This window comes from Peromyscus leucopus, chromosome 15, assembly GCF_004664715.2.
Source record: "Peromyscus leucopus breed LL Stock chromosome 15, UCI_PerLeu_2.1, whole genome shotgun sequence".
Classification (NCBI taxonomy): Eukaryota; Metazoa; Chordata; class Mammalia; order Rodentia; family Cricetidae; genus Peromyscus; species Peromyscus leucopus.
The window spans coordinates 65069982-65087903 of NC_051076.1; the positions used below are offsets into that span (position 1 = coordinate 65069982).

Genomic DNA, 17922 nt, shown 5'->3' on the forward strand with positions numbered 1-17922 from the left:
TACATAAAAGTAATATTTAGACACATGAAATTATTGCCTGTAATTTAATTCTCATAGTAGGTCTGTAACTGTCATTTGTTGCTATAAAAGTATGGAAGGAATTGTGGATAAAAATCTATAGTAAATTAATTCAGCTACCTGCCTGTGGTTGTTTGAATATAATTGACCACCATACTCTCATAGAGAGTAGCACTATCAGGAGATGTGGCTATGATGATTCCTATGCTCAGGATACTACCCAGTGTCACAGTTGACTTCCTGTTGCCTACAAGCCAAAATATAGCCATCACCACATCTGCCTGCATGCAAACGTGCTCCCTGACATGATAATGGAGTGAATGTCTGAAACCCTAAGCAGGCAGCCCCAATTAAATGTTTTCTTTGCAAGAGTTGCTATGGTGTCTCTTCACAGAAATAGGAAACACTAAGACAGGTACCAGGAATGGGATATTGCTGTGATAGGTCAAAGCATGTGTTTGTTTGTAGGAATTTGGACTTTAGTGCTTTGGGTTAGGAAAGCAGTGGAATGCTTTAAGTACTTAATGGGGCATATTGGTAGGAACATGGAAGACAGTGATACTGAATGTGATTTGATGAACTGTGTGTGTGGGGGGGGAGGGGCTAACACAAGAAGTTTCAGAGAAAAAGAATTTTAGTTTGTTGCCTAGAAATCATTCTTGTGTTATTTTGGTGAAGAAAGTGGCTGCCTTTTGCCCTTCTCCAAAAAGTCTGCCTAAGGCTAAAGTGAACAGTGTTGGATTAATTCCTTTGGCAGAAGTCTCAAAACAGCCTAGTGTAAATGCTCTCATGTGGTGTCTAGTGGTAACCCTATTGAAGGTTTATAATGAAAAGGAGAAAACTTGGCTGGGCAGTGGTGGTGCACTCCTTTAATCCCAGGACTCAGAAGGTAGAGGCAGGCGGATCTCTGTGAGTTAGAGATCAGCCTGGTCTAAGAAGCAAGTTCCAGGACAGGCTCCAAAGCTACACAGAGAAACCCTATCTTGAAGAAGAAAAGAAAGAAAGAAAGAAACAAACAAACAAATGAACAAAGAAACAAAGAAGTGAGGAAGGAAGGGGGAGGGAGTGAGGGAGGAAGGAAAGAAGAAAAAGAGAGAGAACAAAAGAGAGAAGGAAAGAAAAAAGGAAGGAAGGAAGGGAGGGAGGGAGGGAGGAAGGAAGGAAGGAGGAAGGAAGGAAGGAAGGAAGGAAGGAAGGAAGGAAGGAAGGAAGGAAGAAAGAAAAGAAAAGGAGCAAACTGAGCAGCATAAATTGTAAAATGAAAATTTAGGGAGAAAAAGATCATCAGGAAGTAGAATAGAGCTAAATTTTGTGTTTAAGGAGATAAACAGATTAAGAAATGGAATATAGGGAGTGGTGACCTTTGACCAAGGTCACAGTGAGCTAAGTCTCTAACTTGTGGAAAGAAACTAAATAAAACTTTAGAGCCGGTATTGTGGGGCATACCTTGGATCCTAGCACTGGGAAGGCAGAGGCTGGTGGATCTCTAAGTTTGAGGACACCTTGGTCTACAGAACAAGTTTTATGACAGCCAAGCTTGGGCAATGAAATGCAAAAATCTGGTGAAGATGTAATTGAAAGAGGAGGCCATGTTTCAGCCTCGCTAAGCAGCAGAACATGACAGCTTTGGCCACATGGTTCTCATTTAAGTTAAGGAAAGAATAAATGGGTTATGGATTTTGCCTTCATGCCTAAAGAAAGCTGCTGAGGCCAGACAGAAGTCAGGGGTGTCCCTGAATGGAGCCTTAGTAGAGAGGTCATTGCATGAAACTGTTAAGTTGAAGATGTTAGAGATGCCCAAGTTATGGGATACCTGCCAAGGAGAGCTGCTAACAGGAATAGAACCATCCCAAAATAAAGAAGTATGTTGCAGTCAACAGATATAAATGAAGTTGAAAATCTGAAGAGTATTTTGACATCAGATATGGAGATAAAGAGTTTGTCCAGCTTGTTTTTGGTCTTGCTTTGGTCCAGTATTTTCTCATTGTATTCCCTTCCCTACATTTTGGAATGGCAATGCATGTCCTGTGCCATTATATGTTGGAAGTATGTGATCTGTCTTTTTATTTTATAGGGGATTACAGTTAAGAGATAATATGAATCTCAGAAGAGACTTTGAATTTTGGACTTTTGAACATTGTTGAGACTGTGACAGACTATGGGAACTTTTGAAGTTGGACTAAATGCACTTTGTATTATGATATTGTTACAAGCTTATGTGGACCAGGGAGTGCAATGTGGTAGTTTGAATGTAATTGGCATGCATGATATCATAGGAAATGGAACTATTATGAGGTGTAGCTTTGCTGAAGTGGGTATGACCTTGTTGGAAAAAGTGTGTCACTGTGGGGACAGATTTGAGGATTCCTATTCTCAGGGAACCACTCAGTGTCTTCGTTGACGTCCTGCTGCCCGCAAGCCAAGATGTAGACAGCGCTGTGTCTGCCTGCAGGCTATCATGCTTCCCAACATGATGACAATGGAATGAAACTCTAAAACTTTAAGCAAGCCAATCCAATTAAATATTTCCTTATAAGAGTTGCCATAGTCATGATGTCTCTTCACAGCAATAAAAAACCCTATCTAAGACACTGTCTGACTCAAGTACATCTCTGAGAAGTACTTGGCAATGCAACCCTTAAATGTTTCCTCAGCTTTGCTAACAAAATAAACTTAAAAATAATAAAATTTAAAACCATAGAAGCTAAGTAGCTTAATCAAACCTTGGGCTTCATTTGAGCCAGGATATTTAAGAACAGGAAGACAGAGATTAATCTTACCATTTGTCTATTTCATAAGATGGCAAAGCTATTCTCTCTTTCTGACAATATGGGAAAAGGAAGAAATGCCTTTCAGCTCTGCACCTTTTGCAAACTTAGTAGGAAGAAGTTGAAGTAATAGGTATCAACAACTCTCTCTCTCTCTCTCTCTCTCTCTCTCTCTCTCTCTCTCTCCACACACACACACACACACACACACACACACACACATTCACACACTCCATATATGCAAATTTTTTCTAACTCAAACACTCATAACTGGGACCATCGATAGTGAATTATGAATAGAGTAGTCTTATCCCTCCCTGCTAAAGCATTAGCTGCTAATGGATTCTGGCTGAAGAGCAATTATTGTCTTCAGTTGTGCACCCTACAGCATGCCACTGGTCTCCACTAGATAGTTCAAACCCATGGTCACATAGATAATAATGTTTAATCTTAATGGATCTAAAAAAAATGAACATTTGAAAGAGAATAGTAGGAAAGAGAGGTGTCAAGAGGGGTAGGAGGGGCATTAGTGATGGTGAGAGGATAAAGTATTCATAATACACTTTATACTTTAATCAAATTGTCATATAACAAATTCAATTAACAAAATCTTTTTAATAAAGAAATTTCTACAGAATGCAAGAATTGCAGTAATTTGCTATTAGACAAGTGCAGTCCAAACATCTTATTTATTAAGCATCATTTCAGAAATGCTATAAAGCATTGTAGTAAAAAAAAAAAAAGATCCAGAATTTATAGTATTCCCAAAACTTTTACTGTCTCTAAAATCATACATGCATACATGCACACACACACACAATTTTTCCTGTGTCTGTAGTATAGGCATTCATGTATGTAGCTGCACTTGCTGTTGCTGTTTAACACTGGTGTCTTCCCCAATTGCCTGTCATCTTTTGTGGTTTTGAGACAGCATTTCTAGAGTCTGGAGCTAGTCACTTCAGCTAGACTGACTGGCCATTGAACCTTTGATGCCCCTGTTTTTTCCTCATAAGTGTACATCAAAAAAACCTGGCTTTTACATAGGTACTGGTGATCTGTACTCAGGGTCTTGCTCTTGTGCGGTAGGCACATTATCCACTGAACCAGCTCCTTACTCTCTTTCTGTGGACTCTATTATCCAATGTACTTGTACTTGAATGTAACAGAGCAATTTAGGAGAGAAATATATTTGAAATATATTAAGCATTAAGATAATTTGAAAAGTCATTAGAGCAGCACAAACTTAATTTCAAAAAAATTTACATAAATATGCAAGTCACACTATTCCTGTCTCTCTTCAACCAGAGCCTCTGGAGTTTGTCAACACTTTCTGGTAGTGTAATGCTGGCACATTTCCCTTCAAAGTCACCCTGCCTGCTCTACTTAAGCTATTGATAGAGTTCAGTGGCCAATAAGTTTTACCTTCTGTTAAAAATAAAAATTGTGTAGTTTAGTATATGGTCTATGATTTAAATCAATAGAACATTATTATGGATGTTTATGTTCATTGAGCAGTGGAGATCTATGTGAAATATCTCTCATGGGTATCTGGGTACAGATTTACTATTCTGAAAAACAGAACACTTAGCCATGGAGCTGGTGAAGTGATTTTTTTTTATCCATGTTTAAAAAAATAAAACAGGACATGGTAGTGTGTGCTTTTAATCTCAGTATCAGGGAGTCTGAGGCAGGAGCATAGCATGTCCATGGTACTTTTTGCATCATGGCTAGCTTACTTGTAAGTTCCAGACCAATGGCAGAGCCTATATCAAAAAGGAAGGTGGAAAGTAACTGGGAACATTAGCAAATGTTGACTTGTTGCCTCCACTTGAATATTTACACAATGCACTCACGAACCCCCCCCCACACACACACACATGCATACACATCATAATACAAAATTTCCTTGTTGTACCTTGGAAATGTCTGCATTGTGTTGTTTTATAAAGGATTACACTATCCATAAAATGTTAGGTGCCAAGGAGAAACAAACAACAGAAAGAGATCAATATGTTCATAAAACACAGTGTCATATCCGTAAGAAATGGAATGGAAACTCTGTCCTGATTAACTGAGCAGAAAGGAAGGGGAGGAGTAAAGTACAAGCAACACAAGATCTGAGTTCTAAATCCCCTACAGGTAAGCAGACTTATAACTGCAGAAAACAAATCCGGCCTTGTCCAGAGCTATAGAAGGAAAACCTTGCTGTTCACTTCGTGCCTGTTGCTTTTCTGCAAGCCAAAATGTTAAGAATACTAATAAGAGCCCACATGTGACATCAAAACATGCTTGTACTTTGATAGTCTTTCCAGCTTCTATTTCTTTTTAAAAGATTTCAAATTGATTGATTGATTCTATGTGTGTGTGTGTGTGTGTGTGTGTGTGTGTGTGTGTGGTGTGTGTGTGTGTGTGTGTGTGTGTTTGTCATATGTGTGCTATAACTAAGGAGTTTTTGACAGGTGATGGCTTCAAGAAAGGGGGAATCTGTTTTCTACAGAAATGTGGACGCTGTTAGGTTAGCCATACTCCATGCACATATGGGTAGCACTAATTGGATTTAATATATTATTAAAAAATTATAAAAATGGATATTTGACCAAAAAAGTTAATGCTTTACATTTTCCAGTACAGAGAGCTACCCTGTGGAAGTACCCTGATTGGGTACTTCTGCTTAGTTTTGTATTGTATATGGAGAGATGCTTATACATTCAATATCAGCTCATTCCAAAAATATTGAGTAACACTTGCCCAAGTTGAACGGTTCTCTAATGCAGTTTCCTAACATTTAAAGCTACCATATCTTTCTTACCAAATCTGTTCATTTTAATCTCCTTCCTGGCTCTTTCCATCCAGTCCTTTTCAGCCTGGAGTCATGCAAATGTGCATGTTCCATTTTCTGGAACTTCTGACATTTCAGTTTGTGTTCAGTGATTTCTTGCTGTGATCTTCAATATCTGACATGTTGGAACACCATCATTATCCTGTTCCTAACTGTAGTTATAATTTCTGTGACAAAAGTGAATCATTGCACTGAAGCCTCTTAATAGGGACATTACTGTGGCAATAAAAGATGTAAAATGCAATTTCAAACAATCTATAAGAGTGATGATGGAAACAGTGATCAATCCTTTGAGGAAGTGCAAGTAGAACTCTATTTGGTGTGGTCAGATTTATCACTTATGCTATGAAGAATAGAAGCTCATTAGTTTATATTTAGGTCTTCAAAAATCCTTCCTGGTCTGTGTATATATGTGTCTGAGTATGTGTGTGTTATGTGTATGTGTACGTAGTTGCCTACAGAGGCCTAAAGAGGGCACCAGATCTTCTGAAGCTAGAGTGTGAGCCACCCAAATGGAGACTGGTAATCAAATGCTTGTCCTCTGGAGAACAGTATGAAGTTATACCCTCTTATTCTTCTCTCCAGCATAAAAGACACAAGCTTAAATGAGAAGTATTAAAAAGGAGTTTAGAGAAATACAGTGTAAAGAAGGAAAAGGGAGAGGCAAAGTTTTTATAGCAAGTGGAGATGAACATGTGTGAGAAAAAAAAAACACATTCTGAGGATATAAAACTGTTGTCATGGTGTCCTGTGACATATCCCCAGAATGTCATAGTGTTTTAAAGCTAAATCCAAATCTTATGATTTTACCAATAAAGACTCAGGAGTAAAATGTTGAGGTGAAAACCTGCTAGCTCAGAGAGGCAGAGGAGCAACCAGCTAATCTTCCTCCCTAGCCAGCTCTTCTTTTACCTTTTCAAAACAAAAAGACCATCAGACTCAAAGGTCCTCCTCACTGTGCATTTCTCTATTCATTTTCCACATTCTCTCTAACTCTCTATGGCTATTTTTTGTTAAAACAGTTTCTGGCCCTGCCTCTTGACCCAAGGTTGATTTTATTCAATTAATGCTATCTTGGGACTCACAGTACAATCAAATATCCCACAACACTGTAGGTTAAGGTAGAAAGATAATGACTTAGAAGAGAGTCCAGCCTATGAAGAGAGACCATGGCTCAAGGATCATAAATGAGGCTATAAATAAGTAAGATAGTAGTAAACAATGTTAAGAATATCTATAGTGTTATTGTTCCCACCATAGACACATTGGCTGAGGAAGGAAAGCTGCCCCCTTTTACAAAAGGGTAAATTGGCAATTGAGCATAACCATCCATCTAAAACTTACCCTTTAAAGATGAGGCTTCCAGATAATCCTGTTACATCTAGCTTTCAATATACCAGTCCCAAATATTTTGTTCTGATGTCTTTCAGAAACTCAAGCATACCATAGCAAAAATTGATACATGTGGAACTGGGGAGATGTTTCAGAGTTAAAGTATATCACGTGCCCTGTAAGTTTGAAATCTGAGTTCAGATACCAGAACCCATGTAAAGAAACTGGGCACAGTGGTATGCATCTATAATTCCAGCCCTAGGGGGGTAAAGATAGGGAGATAGATCTACAGAGATGCTGGTTAGCCAACAGGGCTGAATTGGTGAACTCCATGTATAATAGGAGCTTCCAAAACAACAACAAACCACTTGAGGATTAAATTCCCAAAACTGACCACTGGCCTCTACACACAGACCACACACACACACACACACACACACACAACACACACACACACACACAGCTTGCACACACACATACACACACACACACACACATATATATATGTACAGAAGTAATATAATGCAAAACTGATGATAAACTTTTTTTTTAATTTCTAATAGCAGCATTGACTTAAAAAGCTCTGAACAATTCTTCAAGAACCTTCTCTCTGCTTTCAAATACTAATCACATACCTGCTTATCTCTCCCAAGTAACCTCTGCTCAAGTCCTCACTTGTCTGTGCCTGTCCCTTCTTCTTTAACTTCTTGACATTGCTTGTGTGGCTTGTCACAGGTCCTCCTAATATATAGGGTAGCCTCATAGCAACTCACTTTCAATGCATTTGCCAAAGTAAATTTCTATATCCAAAGCAGATCTTTCTCCCTCCTTGGCTTTGGTGTTATCCTTCATGATAAGCTCTGCCCTAGTCAAGGAGTTGATAATGGGTTTTCTTACGAGGTGGTTATCTAAGCTCCACTCTGCATCTTCCCTGGAAGCCTTCACAGCTACTCACATGCTTTCTTGGGGGTTTTCTCATAACATAAGCAATGATTTCACTGAGGTGAAAAATAACAGATCATAAATCTTTACCTACATTCTCCAGGTACATGATAGGTTTGGGCTTCTATTCTTAAAACTTCATCAAGAGATGTTTTCCTCATACTCATCTTTAGGGCCATGATATCATACCCATAAGTGAGCAAACTGCCAAATCTCACAAAGAATATCCTTCCCCCATAGAGAAAACTATTATTACCTAACAATTAAAAAAAACATGCAGCTTTAAGTTAGCACCTTGATTTCTAACTTAAAAAAAAAAAACAATAACTCTACACATTTCCTATAAGATGAGAAGGATCTAGTCCTAAGTGCTCCTCCTCTTTTGAGCAAGTTGAGTTATCCATTTTCATACTGGCAGCCACATCCTTGCTTTAAGAACCTTGTCTCTGCAGACTGTTGGGTTTCAGACGCCAGCTCTACTGTGGATCACCAGGGCACCTGATGTTTATCTTACTCTCCCAATATGGCATGAAAATCCATCTAGTGGAGTTCCTTTTACCTTGTAGAGCCTTCAGAGACACTGATGCTTCTCATATAATGAGTGATCTTGTGTCAAGGTGAGTGATGCAAGATATCTGAGAGGCTGCACATGGCAGGTGCATTAAGTATCTCACTTTATTAATTGGTCCCATAGACCATGTGCATATTAATTTTTCTTGAGACTGTCCTTTTTCCTCTCTTTAAATTAACTTTGCTGGTATGTAGAAGTCATGGCTTTTAGGACCCTCCAGTACTCTGGGCTGAAGTAGTCACTGGTAGGCATTATTATTTAGTAATGTTAAACACACAGAGAAATCATTTTTTCTTCTGGCTACATGGCTTAGTCAGTAAGCATTAGAACCCCACCCAGTACCCACATAAATGTGAAGTAGGCTTTGCATGTTTATAATCTCAGCATTACTGAAATGGGACATGGAGACAGGTGATTTCTGGAATTTACTAGCAAGCTAGCCTGGCCTACTTGGCTAAGTTCTGGGCCAGTGAGAAACCCTTACTCAGACATAATGTGGAAGGGACCTAAGGAGTAATTACCTGATGTCATATTTTGGCTTCTACATCCTTCATAGGTCTATGTACCTACAACAAACCTTTTTTACAGCTCTTCATCTCTACTGGAATTAAGTTGTGAATGAAGCTGTTGTAGAATATTATTTTAAGGTATGATACTTTTGTTTATGCTGCATTTGTTTGACTCTGTGAAGCTGTGTTACTATGCCCTTCTAAAACACTTGATAGTCTATTAAAGAACTGAACAGCCAATAGCAAGGCAGGAGAAAGGATAGGTGGGGCTGGAAGGCACAGAAAATATATAGAACAAGACATTGGGGTGGGGGGTTGCAGAGATGGAAAAATGAAGAAGTAGCCAGAGAAGGAGGAGGACTCCAGGGGTCAGCCACCCAGCTACACAACAAGCCTTGGAGTAAGAGTAGGATTTACAGAAGGAAGAGAACTGGAAAAATCACAGAGGCAAAAGGTAGATGAGATAATATAAGTAAAGCTGGCTAGAAATAAGCCAAGCTAAGGCTGGGCATTCATAATTAAGAATCAGCCTTGCCGGGCAGTGGTCGCACATGCCTTTAATCCCAGCACTCGGGAGGCAGAGGCAGGAGGATCTTTGTGAGTTCGAGGCCAGCCTGGTCTACAGAGCGATATCCACGAAAGGTACAAAGCTACACAGAGAAACCCTGTCTCGAAAAAAACGGAAAAAAAAAAAGAATCAGCCTCTGTGATTTATTTGGGAGCTGGGTGGTGCCCCCCAAAAAGAAAAGAAAAAAAAAAACAATAGGAAGCATAACAGTTACTATAATACATTTCTCCAAACACATTTTTTAAATAAATTTATTTTCATCCATGAGTTGGGTGTGGGGTTGCCTATGAAGGTCAGAAGAGGGGTTTGGGTCCCCTGGAGCTGCAGTTAAAGGCTCTTATTGATGCTGAGAACAGGACTCCACTCCTCTGGAAGAGCATCAAGTACTCTTACCTGTTAAGCTATCCCTCCACTACCACCTCTAGCTCTAATTTGAAGTATTATCCAGGTGAGACTCACCAGAATTATATTAAAATTCACAATTAAGGCCAATGTCAAGTAGGTGTCATTACTGTTAGAAAGAACTCTTCCCTCAGATGTAAGAGACAATAACACAAATGTTTTTTAGCAATGGTTCTCAACCTGCCTAATGCTATGACCTTTTAATACAGTCCCTCAGGTTGTGGTGACCCCAATCCATACAATTATGTTGCTGCTCCTTTATAAATATAGTTTTGCTACTGCAATGAATGATGAGGAAAACATCTGATATGAAGGATAGCTGATATGTGTGACCCCAAAGTTAAGAACCACTGCTTTACAGTAACACGAATTTGTATAAGACCTCCCGTGTTCCATAAATAAATGAACAGATTATATTGTATGTGTATATGATATATATGTACACATGTGTGCAGATGCAAGCTAGAAGACTAGAGAATCTAAAGTATCCTCCTATAGCATTTTGTGTTATTCCATTGAGATAGTCTCTCATTAAACCAGAAGCTGGCCTTGCAGCTGACAAGCCCCAACACCCTGCCCCCATCTCCACGGTGCTAGGATTATGTGTACACATGGCAACTCCAGTCTTCTATGTGGGCTTTGGGATTTGAACTTAGGTCCTCATGTTTTTACAGTGAGCAATCTCACCCACTGAGCTCTCTCTCTCTCTGTGTAGCTCTAGAATGAGTTTCTTATGTTATGTTCACATTAGGAAGTCCTTCCATTCCAGATGACCAGTTCTCGGCTCTGGATTCAGCAGCTTGGGCCCCTGAAAAGGTATTTGGCACACTTCCCAGGTTGTGTGCAGTCTAAGCTGGAGGGAGTGTGGTGATAATTAACAAAGTGTCAGACTGGATAATGGTAGGAACTGTAAAGATACTAAAATGTTGTTACCAAGGCCCAGACGCACCTGTGAATACAGGAAGTTAATTTGTGTGAAGAATATCACATGGGGGTGGAGAGGACAAAGCATGTGAGATTTCCTTTAAATAATTCATACCAGACAGGGAAAAAAGGCTCTGAAGAAAAGAATGAAAGTAATGAAGAGCAAACACCCTCTGGCTGATGAGATAACTCGAGGTCTGTGAAAGGAGCCTTTCTGGATTCCCGTCGCCTTTCTATAACCTTGAGACAACCTCACCATCTATGATATTAGGTATTTCTAATCCCTAGGACAGAAGTGTTGACACTGTTCTCCTAACAGGTTTTTAAATAGCAGTGGGGCATGGGATATTATCCATTTAGTCATCTCTTTAAAGAGCAGCGTACTTCCCAGGACTACAGAGCTGGGTAGGTGCCCTTGTGATTGGATGTTGTAGGATAGTTCCTATCAAATTTCGCTATATAAAAATTAGGCAGAGGGCGGCAAAGAAGCAAGAGGTGATGAACCAGGATCATGGTCACATTGGATTAACCCCAGGACTGTTGGACATCACTGACAATGGATGAGGAGTGGGAATGGGCATGAAGTACAAGCTGCCTAACGAGCAGCAGCTGCTGATTGGAATGTTGTTACTGTTGGCCATTTTTAAAATTAATCCTTTGTAAGTAAAAACAGAATTGTGGGGTGCTTTACTGGTCACTGGGATTTATGCAGATTGGTGGAATGTGGAAAAGAACTTCCAACTCTCAGCGTTGTGGTATGGTGATGACCAGTCACCCAGGCCACTCTATTTTCTTTTTATAGCTGAGTCAGGATGAAAAAGTTATTTTCAGGAATAGTTCGCTGTTTAATGGTTCCATTAAGCAACAACAATAGAACAACAACAACAAAACAAACAACAAAACCCCAACAACATTGTTTTCTGCAATGTTCTTGGATGTCAGTGAATTGGATTAAAAAAAATCAAAATTATACTTTCAAATCAAAATCTAACCTGAGGCCAGATAAAAGGAGAGACCAGCAAATTGTCAGAGCAGGACATTCTAAACACAGCCTTGATAATATTCCCAAGGTCCTAATTCTCATAGGAGAGATAACATGAAGCCACTTGATGTGAATCAGTCAGGGTCTTAATTGTCCTGTCTTTCCTTGTTTCTGTTTCTCAAGAAGATGACTTGGAACTGACAGATGTACTTTTTCTTAGTTCTTTGTTTCTGCTTCTTTTTAAGAGACTTCTTGATCTTTGAAAGCAAACACATTGCCCCCTACCATTGGATTCCTTATTATATTTTTATAATAAAATATAAAATACCAGAATGGGAAATAAAGCAATTTATGCTTTTAAATTGTAATTTTGTTTGACAGTACCAAGTGAATATCACAGAATTCCATTGAATTCTGACAACATGCACCAGATGCCACAAGTTAGGGAACTTGGTGGTACAAAACTGTCTCACTTAGATTCTGGCTACAAATTCTACACCCTACAGTTACCTGTATTTTATCCAGCTTGACTGAAAGTTGTGAAATTTCTGTTACCTCTTCTAGTCAGGATAAATCCTCCAGAAGCATTGGATTTTGGTGAGGAGGAGAAGGGGAGAAAGATGGAGCTTCAGGGAGGCACTGAGTAATTGCCTTTCAGGCAAATAATTTAAGAATGCTGGCAAAATTCAGTACGGGGGTATGGTCTAAAAGATTTATAGTCCTAACCCACAGATAAAGCATGATGTCCCCTAATAAAGATTTCTCAAGAGAGGGGGCAGGAGAGCTTGCAGTGTAAAGAGATCATTAGTACATAGTCTGTGCTCCAAGACGCATTTAAGGGAAATTGGCACATGATGTAGGGGACACTCCTTCTTGGGGTAGAAGACTGCGGCTTGGTTTCTGTGTGAACCATGTGGCAGTGGCCAGGTTGACTTGGACCCCTGAGCTATAGGAGTTTGTCTTATTCATGTCTTGGTTGTAGTAGCCCTTTTTTCTTAGAGCCTGGTAACCTGTAGGGCCTGGGTTCCCTGACAAAGTCTCACAGAGCTAAGCAGAGGACAAGACAGAGAACACTATTTTATCACAAAGAATGAAAATGCAGAGGAAGATGAAGAGATCTGATGGGAATCTCAGGTGTGGCCTGAGCACAGGAGCCTCTGTCTTGCATTAGGAATGCATCATCTTCCTGGTATATTGACATTATCACCACCCAGAAGATACCTTAAATCCTCAGCATGCAAAGTTAGATGGTTGATTTGGTTCATGTCCTTGTTTTCAATTTAAACATCTTGATCAGGATGAATGAGGCTTAAACCACTGCCCACAGACTGTATGGAAGCCTCCTCCTTCCCATGTCTTGGGGGTAACATTGAAAGGGGAAGGTTAGGGTAGGAAGAAGGAGGAAATGGAAAGAGAAGAAACAGAGCTCTGCCTTCTTCTATTTTCCTTAGAGAGCTTTGTGTGGATGTTACCTTGAAGTAAGATGTACAAAATTATTTACATAGGCATGTCTCTGCAAATAATATGCAAACAACTTAGTTTGCTTAAAGTATTCAGACTATTTATTTTTGTTCCCATCAACTCAATTTTCTTGTCTTCCCCTTCGATATGAATTCAACAAACACCTGTATTTCAGGTAAAACCATTTCTCCACCTTCAATGTATTTAACTTTCATCATGCATTTTAAATTACTTCTGTCACCGATCTGTTCAATTGTTAAATTGTAAGCTCAGAATCCATCAGGTACTCTGTAGTTATAGTAATTGTTTGGTATCAAATACAATTAGTTATGTTTTTGTGTTATATCTGATTTACTCTGGGAATTCCCTTTAAAGAAAGTTTGTCTTTGATGGATCTTTAAATGTAAATGCTTAATGAGTTAAACAAACAAACAAACAAACAAAACCACAGACTGAAAATGGCAGCACATAGAAATTTAATGTATCTTTTCTTTCTCTTAACAAAACATGCAACTGTAAAAGCATTTCAGCATTTCTGGATATTTCAGAATTTGAATGACCCTTTATGTCTGTGCATGCATGTGTGTGTTTACATGCATTTGAGATATACATGTATGTGTGTAGTCAGATATAAGTATATATCTCACAAATGCACATATACAAAAAAACACAGAGTCTCTGTGTGTATTTGTGTGTGTGTCAAATATAAACATATATCACAAATACAACTATATAGATAGCAACCTACAACACACACACACACACAATGTGAGAGAGAGAGAGAGAGAGAGAGAGGAGAGAGAGAGAGAGAGAGAGAGAGAGAGAGAGAGAGAGAGAAAAGAGAGAGAGAGAGAGAGAGAGAGAGAGAGAGAGAGAGAGAGAGGAGAAGAGAGGAAAGAGGAGAGATTGCATGTAACCCAGTGTGGACATTACTTTTAGCCCACACTGGCAATGGATTTGAAAATGAGTATTTCTACTTCAACATCACTAGGGTTTGATTTACAGGTATGAGGCACACACTTGACTCAACATTTTTTTCACTCTGTTTGGAGACAGAGTCTCATTTATGCCAGACGAGCCTCAAATGTGCTAAATAGTTGAAAATGAACTTGAACTTGTGATTCTCTTACCTCTATCCCCTGGATGCTCACTTATGCAGTCATAATCCAGGGCTTCCTGCATGTAAGATGAACACTGTACAAAATGAGCATCATTCTAACCACATATGTCTTAGTTATAAAAAGATTGTTTTTTAAGTATTTGTATATAAAATGGCTATTTTTATGTCTTTTCTAGTGAACTATTAGATATAGTTTTTCAAAACTTATATTTAAGCATATTCACAGTGATTGTACCAGTACGCACAAGACCAATACTAACCTGGCCAGACAAAATCCCAAGAAGAGGGAGGGAGGTGGGCAAGAAACTCTCCACCAGCTGAGGAACATTGGTATGTTATGGCTGCTGGGAGAGCAAGAGGGAGCTTTCTTTAATTATGTATGCATTGGTATATCAACCACATACCAGACAGGCCTCACTCCCAAGACTAGCTGGGCAATACAAGCTGGACTAGATGGGGAAAGAAAAAAAAAGAGTTTTAAATGTTGAGTAGGAAGGGATGGGAGGGTGGAATGGGTGATTGGGAAGGAGTTGTTGGTGAGGTGAATTAGTTCAAATTATATCATATGAAATTCTCAAAGATTAGCCAAAATAGATTTTCAAAAGAATGGCATTGTTCCTTTTAGAAGAGTATGTTAACAATTTTGATTTCTTCCATATTTTGTAGCTATTTTGGCTCTACTGACCCGGGTACCTTGGGGGAAGGGGGTGGGAAGACATAGAGTCAATGACATAGACTCTGGGAGGTTGCAAGCAAGTTTGTGTATTAAACAAAGGGCTAAGGCTATTTGGCAGGCTTTGCTTCTATAGCTATTGGGATATTTCTTGGTTTGGCCCTGGGTCTTATGTTGGCCATTGTCATCTTGGTGGTCAGTTTCAGGCTCCTCTAGGTCAAGGCACTACTGCACACGTCACAGCTTTTTTTTTACTTGAGGCTTATGTGCCTATTTTCACCCCTTTATTTAAAAGAATTTTAGGCATACAGTGGGGATTGGGGTCCTTGGCTTTAATTTTGTCATCCCTCAGGGTCCCCCAACATTTGGTTGGTCCACTTAACAGACTCTTACCCATCTTTGACTACCAGCCCTCAGAGGGTGGTGATTCTGGAGTCTGATGTGGGTGTGCTGGACACATGACCTATGTTGGATGCTATAATTACAATCATCCCACTGAACTTGTCCATATCACCCAGAGCCATAGCTGTGACATTATCTTTTGCATCAACAACATTTTCTCCTTCCTAAAAAATAAAATCTAACAAATTTTTAGCAATATCATCATATGGCATTCTAGTATTATAGGTAACCCCCCTGATTTCCTTAGTTGGATTCTTTGATATCTCACCCACATGGTCTGGACTTCAAACACTGCAATCCTTTTCTGAACAAAGGTCATATGAAATTCTCAAAGATTAACCATAATAGTTTTCAAAAGAATGACATTGTTCATTTCAGAAGAGTATGTTGACAATTTAGATTTCTCCCATATTTGGTATCAGTATTCAAGTCACTTTCTTTGTTATTCATCTTATTAAGATAATCAGTTCTCTTTTTCTTTTTGTTCTTCTAGGTAACTTTTAAAGCATCCAGACACTCAGTTTCCCCAGATTTAAAGTATGTTCTTCTGGCATACGACGTCAAGCAGGTAAAGGAACTCTTGCTCTTCCTACAGAAACCTTTCTCTGAGGACACGGAGATGGCAGTTCAGAGTTATATTTAGAACCTCTCTGGCATGTTGCAGTTGTGGCTTTGGTAAAGAGATGGTTGAAGGCAAAATAGTTTACTGGTGAATAACTAGAAAAAACTGTCAGGTGACAGTGACAAATGCCTTAGCTTCCAGAAAAGGTGACAGAGGAGTGTTTGTTTTCAGGATAAACCCATCAGCAACCAGGGAAGTCACTTGGGTGTATGTAGGTCAAAGTCTTCCTACTAGCTATGCTCTAGGCATATGCTTTGGTGGCATGTTTACAGTTTTCCTTGTGTGTGTGGGGGGTGGGACCCATGTTTTACAGAATACTTGTGATGGTCAGAGCTCAACTTGAGGGAGATGGTACTCTTTACCATCTGGGTCCTGGTGATTGAACTCAGGTCAGCAATCTTAATGGCTCCCTGAGCCATCTTGCCAAGCCAGGATTTATTTGCTTGTTTGTTTGTTTTATGGATATTGTGCACAATCTGTAAATTATCTACTTGTGGCAAGTGGGGCCATTCCCATTCTGAGTCATTTTTCTAGCAGGCAGCAATTTAAAAATATTTGGGGTGTGTGCATGTGTGTACACATGAATGTGAGTGAGTACCTATGTATACATTTGTATAAAGTCAGATAATGTACAGATAATGCCAGGAAACACATATGGAGGCCAGGAACAATCTCTGTGTTAGTCCTCAAATTATACTTTGTGTGAGACAGAATCTCTTTGCTATTTTTCTGCTTCTATGCACCAGGCTTACTATCTGTGAGCTTTTGTGGATGCTCTTGTCTCTGCTTCCCATTTCCATAGAAGCAATACACTCACAGACCTTGTATTATGTGTCTGTGTTTTCCCAGGGTTCTGAGGATTAAAACTCAGGTTCTCAGGTTTTCACAGCTACTGCTCTTACACATTGAGACATCCACCCAGCATGTTGATGGCATTTGAGTATTAGGTATATAGTCTCTGAAAATATCCTAAGTAGGACAACAAAAGAAATTAATTTCAAGCAAACACAAGCATCTTTTTCTCAGTCATTGATTCATTATTCTTCTCCAGCTGTAGAGTACAATTAGAACATACATATGGCAAGTGAGGATTTTGTACATAGATATAATTTGCACAGTTAAAAAGCAAAGTAAATGTTAAAAGGCAATTCAGCACATTAGTTTCTGTAGAAAATAAATGATGGGAGATTATTCAAGGAAGTTTTATGAGCTTTAGGACAGACAATAAAAATTTATGGAGTTAAGGCAGAAAGACTCATATAATGCATCAAAAGACTCTGAACACATGACATTTCACAGTTCAGAAGACTTGATGTTTAATGTGTTAGCCTTTTGGAGTGTACATCTGATGAGTATCTTTAAAGTTTATATTTTTACTGAAAATAATCTATTCTGAGAAAGATTGTGAGATTGCCATTACAGGCTTATGTTCCTATTAAGTATCTTTGTGTTTTTGATTGACTGTTGCTCTCTGTGTGTTTTCTTAGTTTGCAGATTTTGTAAGCTATGTGTTATAGTGAGAAACATATATCTTTTATGTGTGAAAAAGAGAAAAATTTTAAAATACACTATTAGATTATCAATTAATGTTACATAGGGGAATTTATATTTGACCTGCCATGTAAAAGAGATAATGAAATTTTATTTTTGATTATATATTTTTTTGGGTGTGTGTGTGTGTGTGTGTGTGTGTGAGTTTCAAGGTACATGTGTGGCACTCAGAGGACAGTTTGGGGGAATTGCTTCTTTGCTTCTACCATCTAGGTCGCAAATATTGATTTCATATTAC

General features: G+C 39.0%; 1 protein-coding gene across 3 annotated transcripts in view; it reads left to right on the forward strand.

Annotated features, from left to right (window-relative positions):
- The window catches only part of Dpp10 (dipeptidyl peptidase like 10), a 1509398-nt gene that overhangs the window by 1143465 nt on the left and 348011 nt on the right, over window positions 1–17922 (forward strand). For all 3 annotated transcript variants that reach the window (XM_028883881.2, XM_028883880.2, XM_028883882.2), the window contains exon 5: window positions 16005–16079. In XM_028883881.2, coding sequence (XP_028739714.1) covers window positions 16005–16079 — 75 coding nt within the window. The remainder of the gene's footprint in view (window positions 1–16004; window positions 16080–17922) is intronic.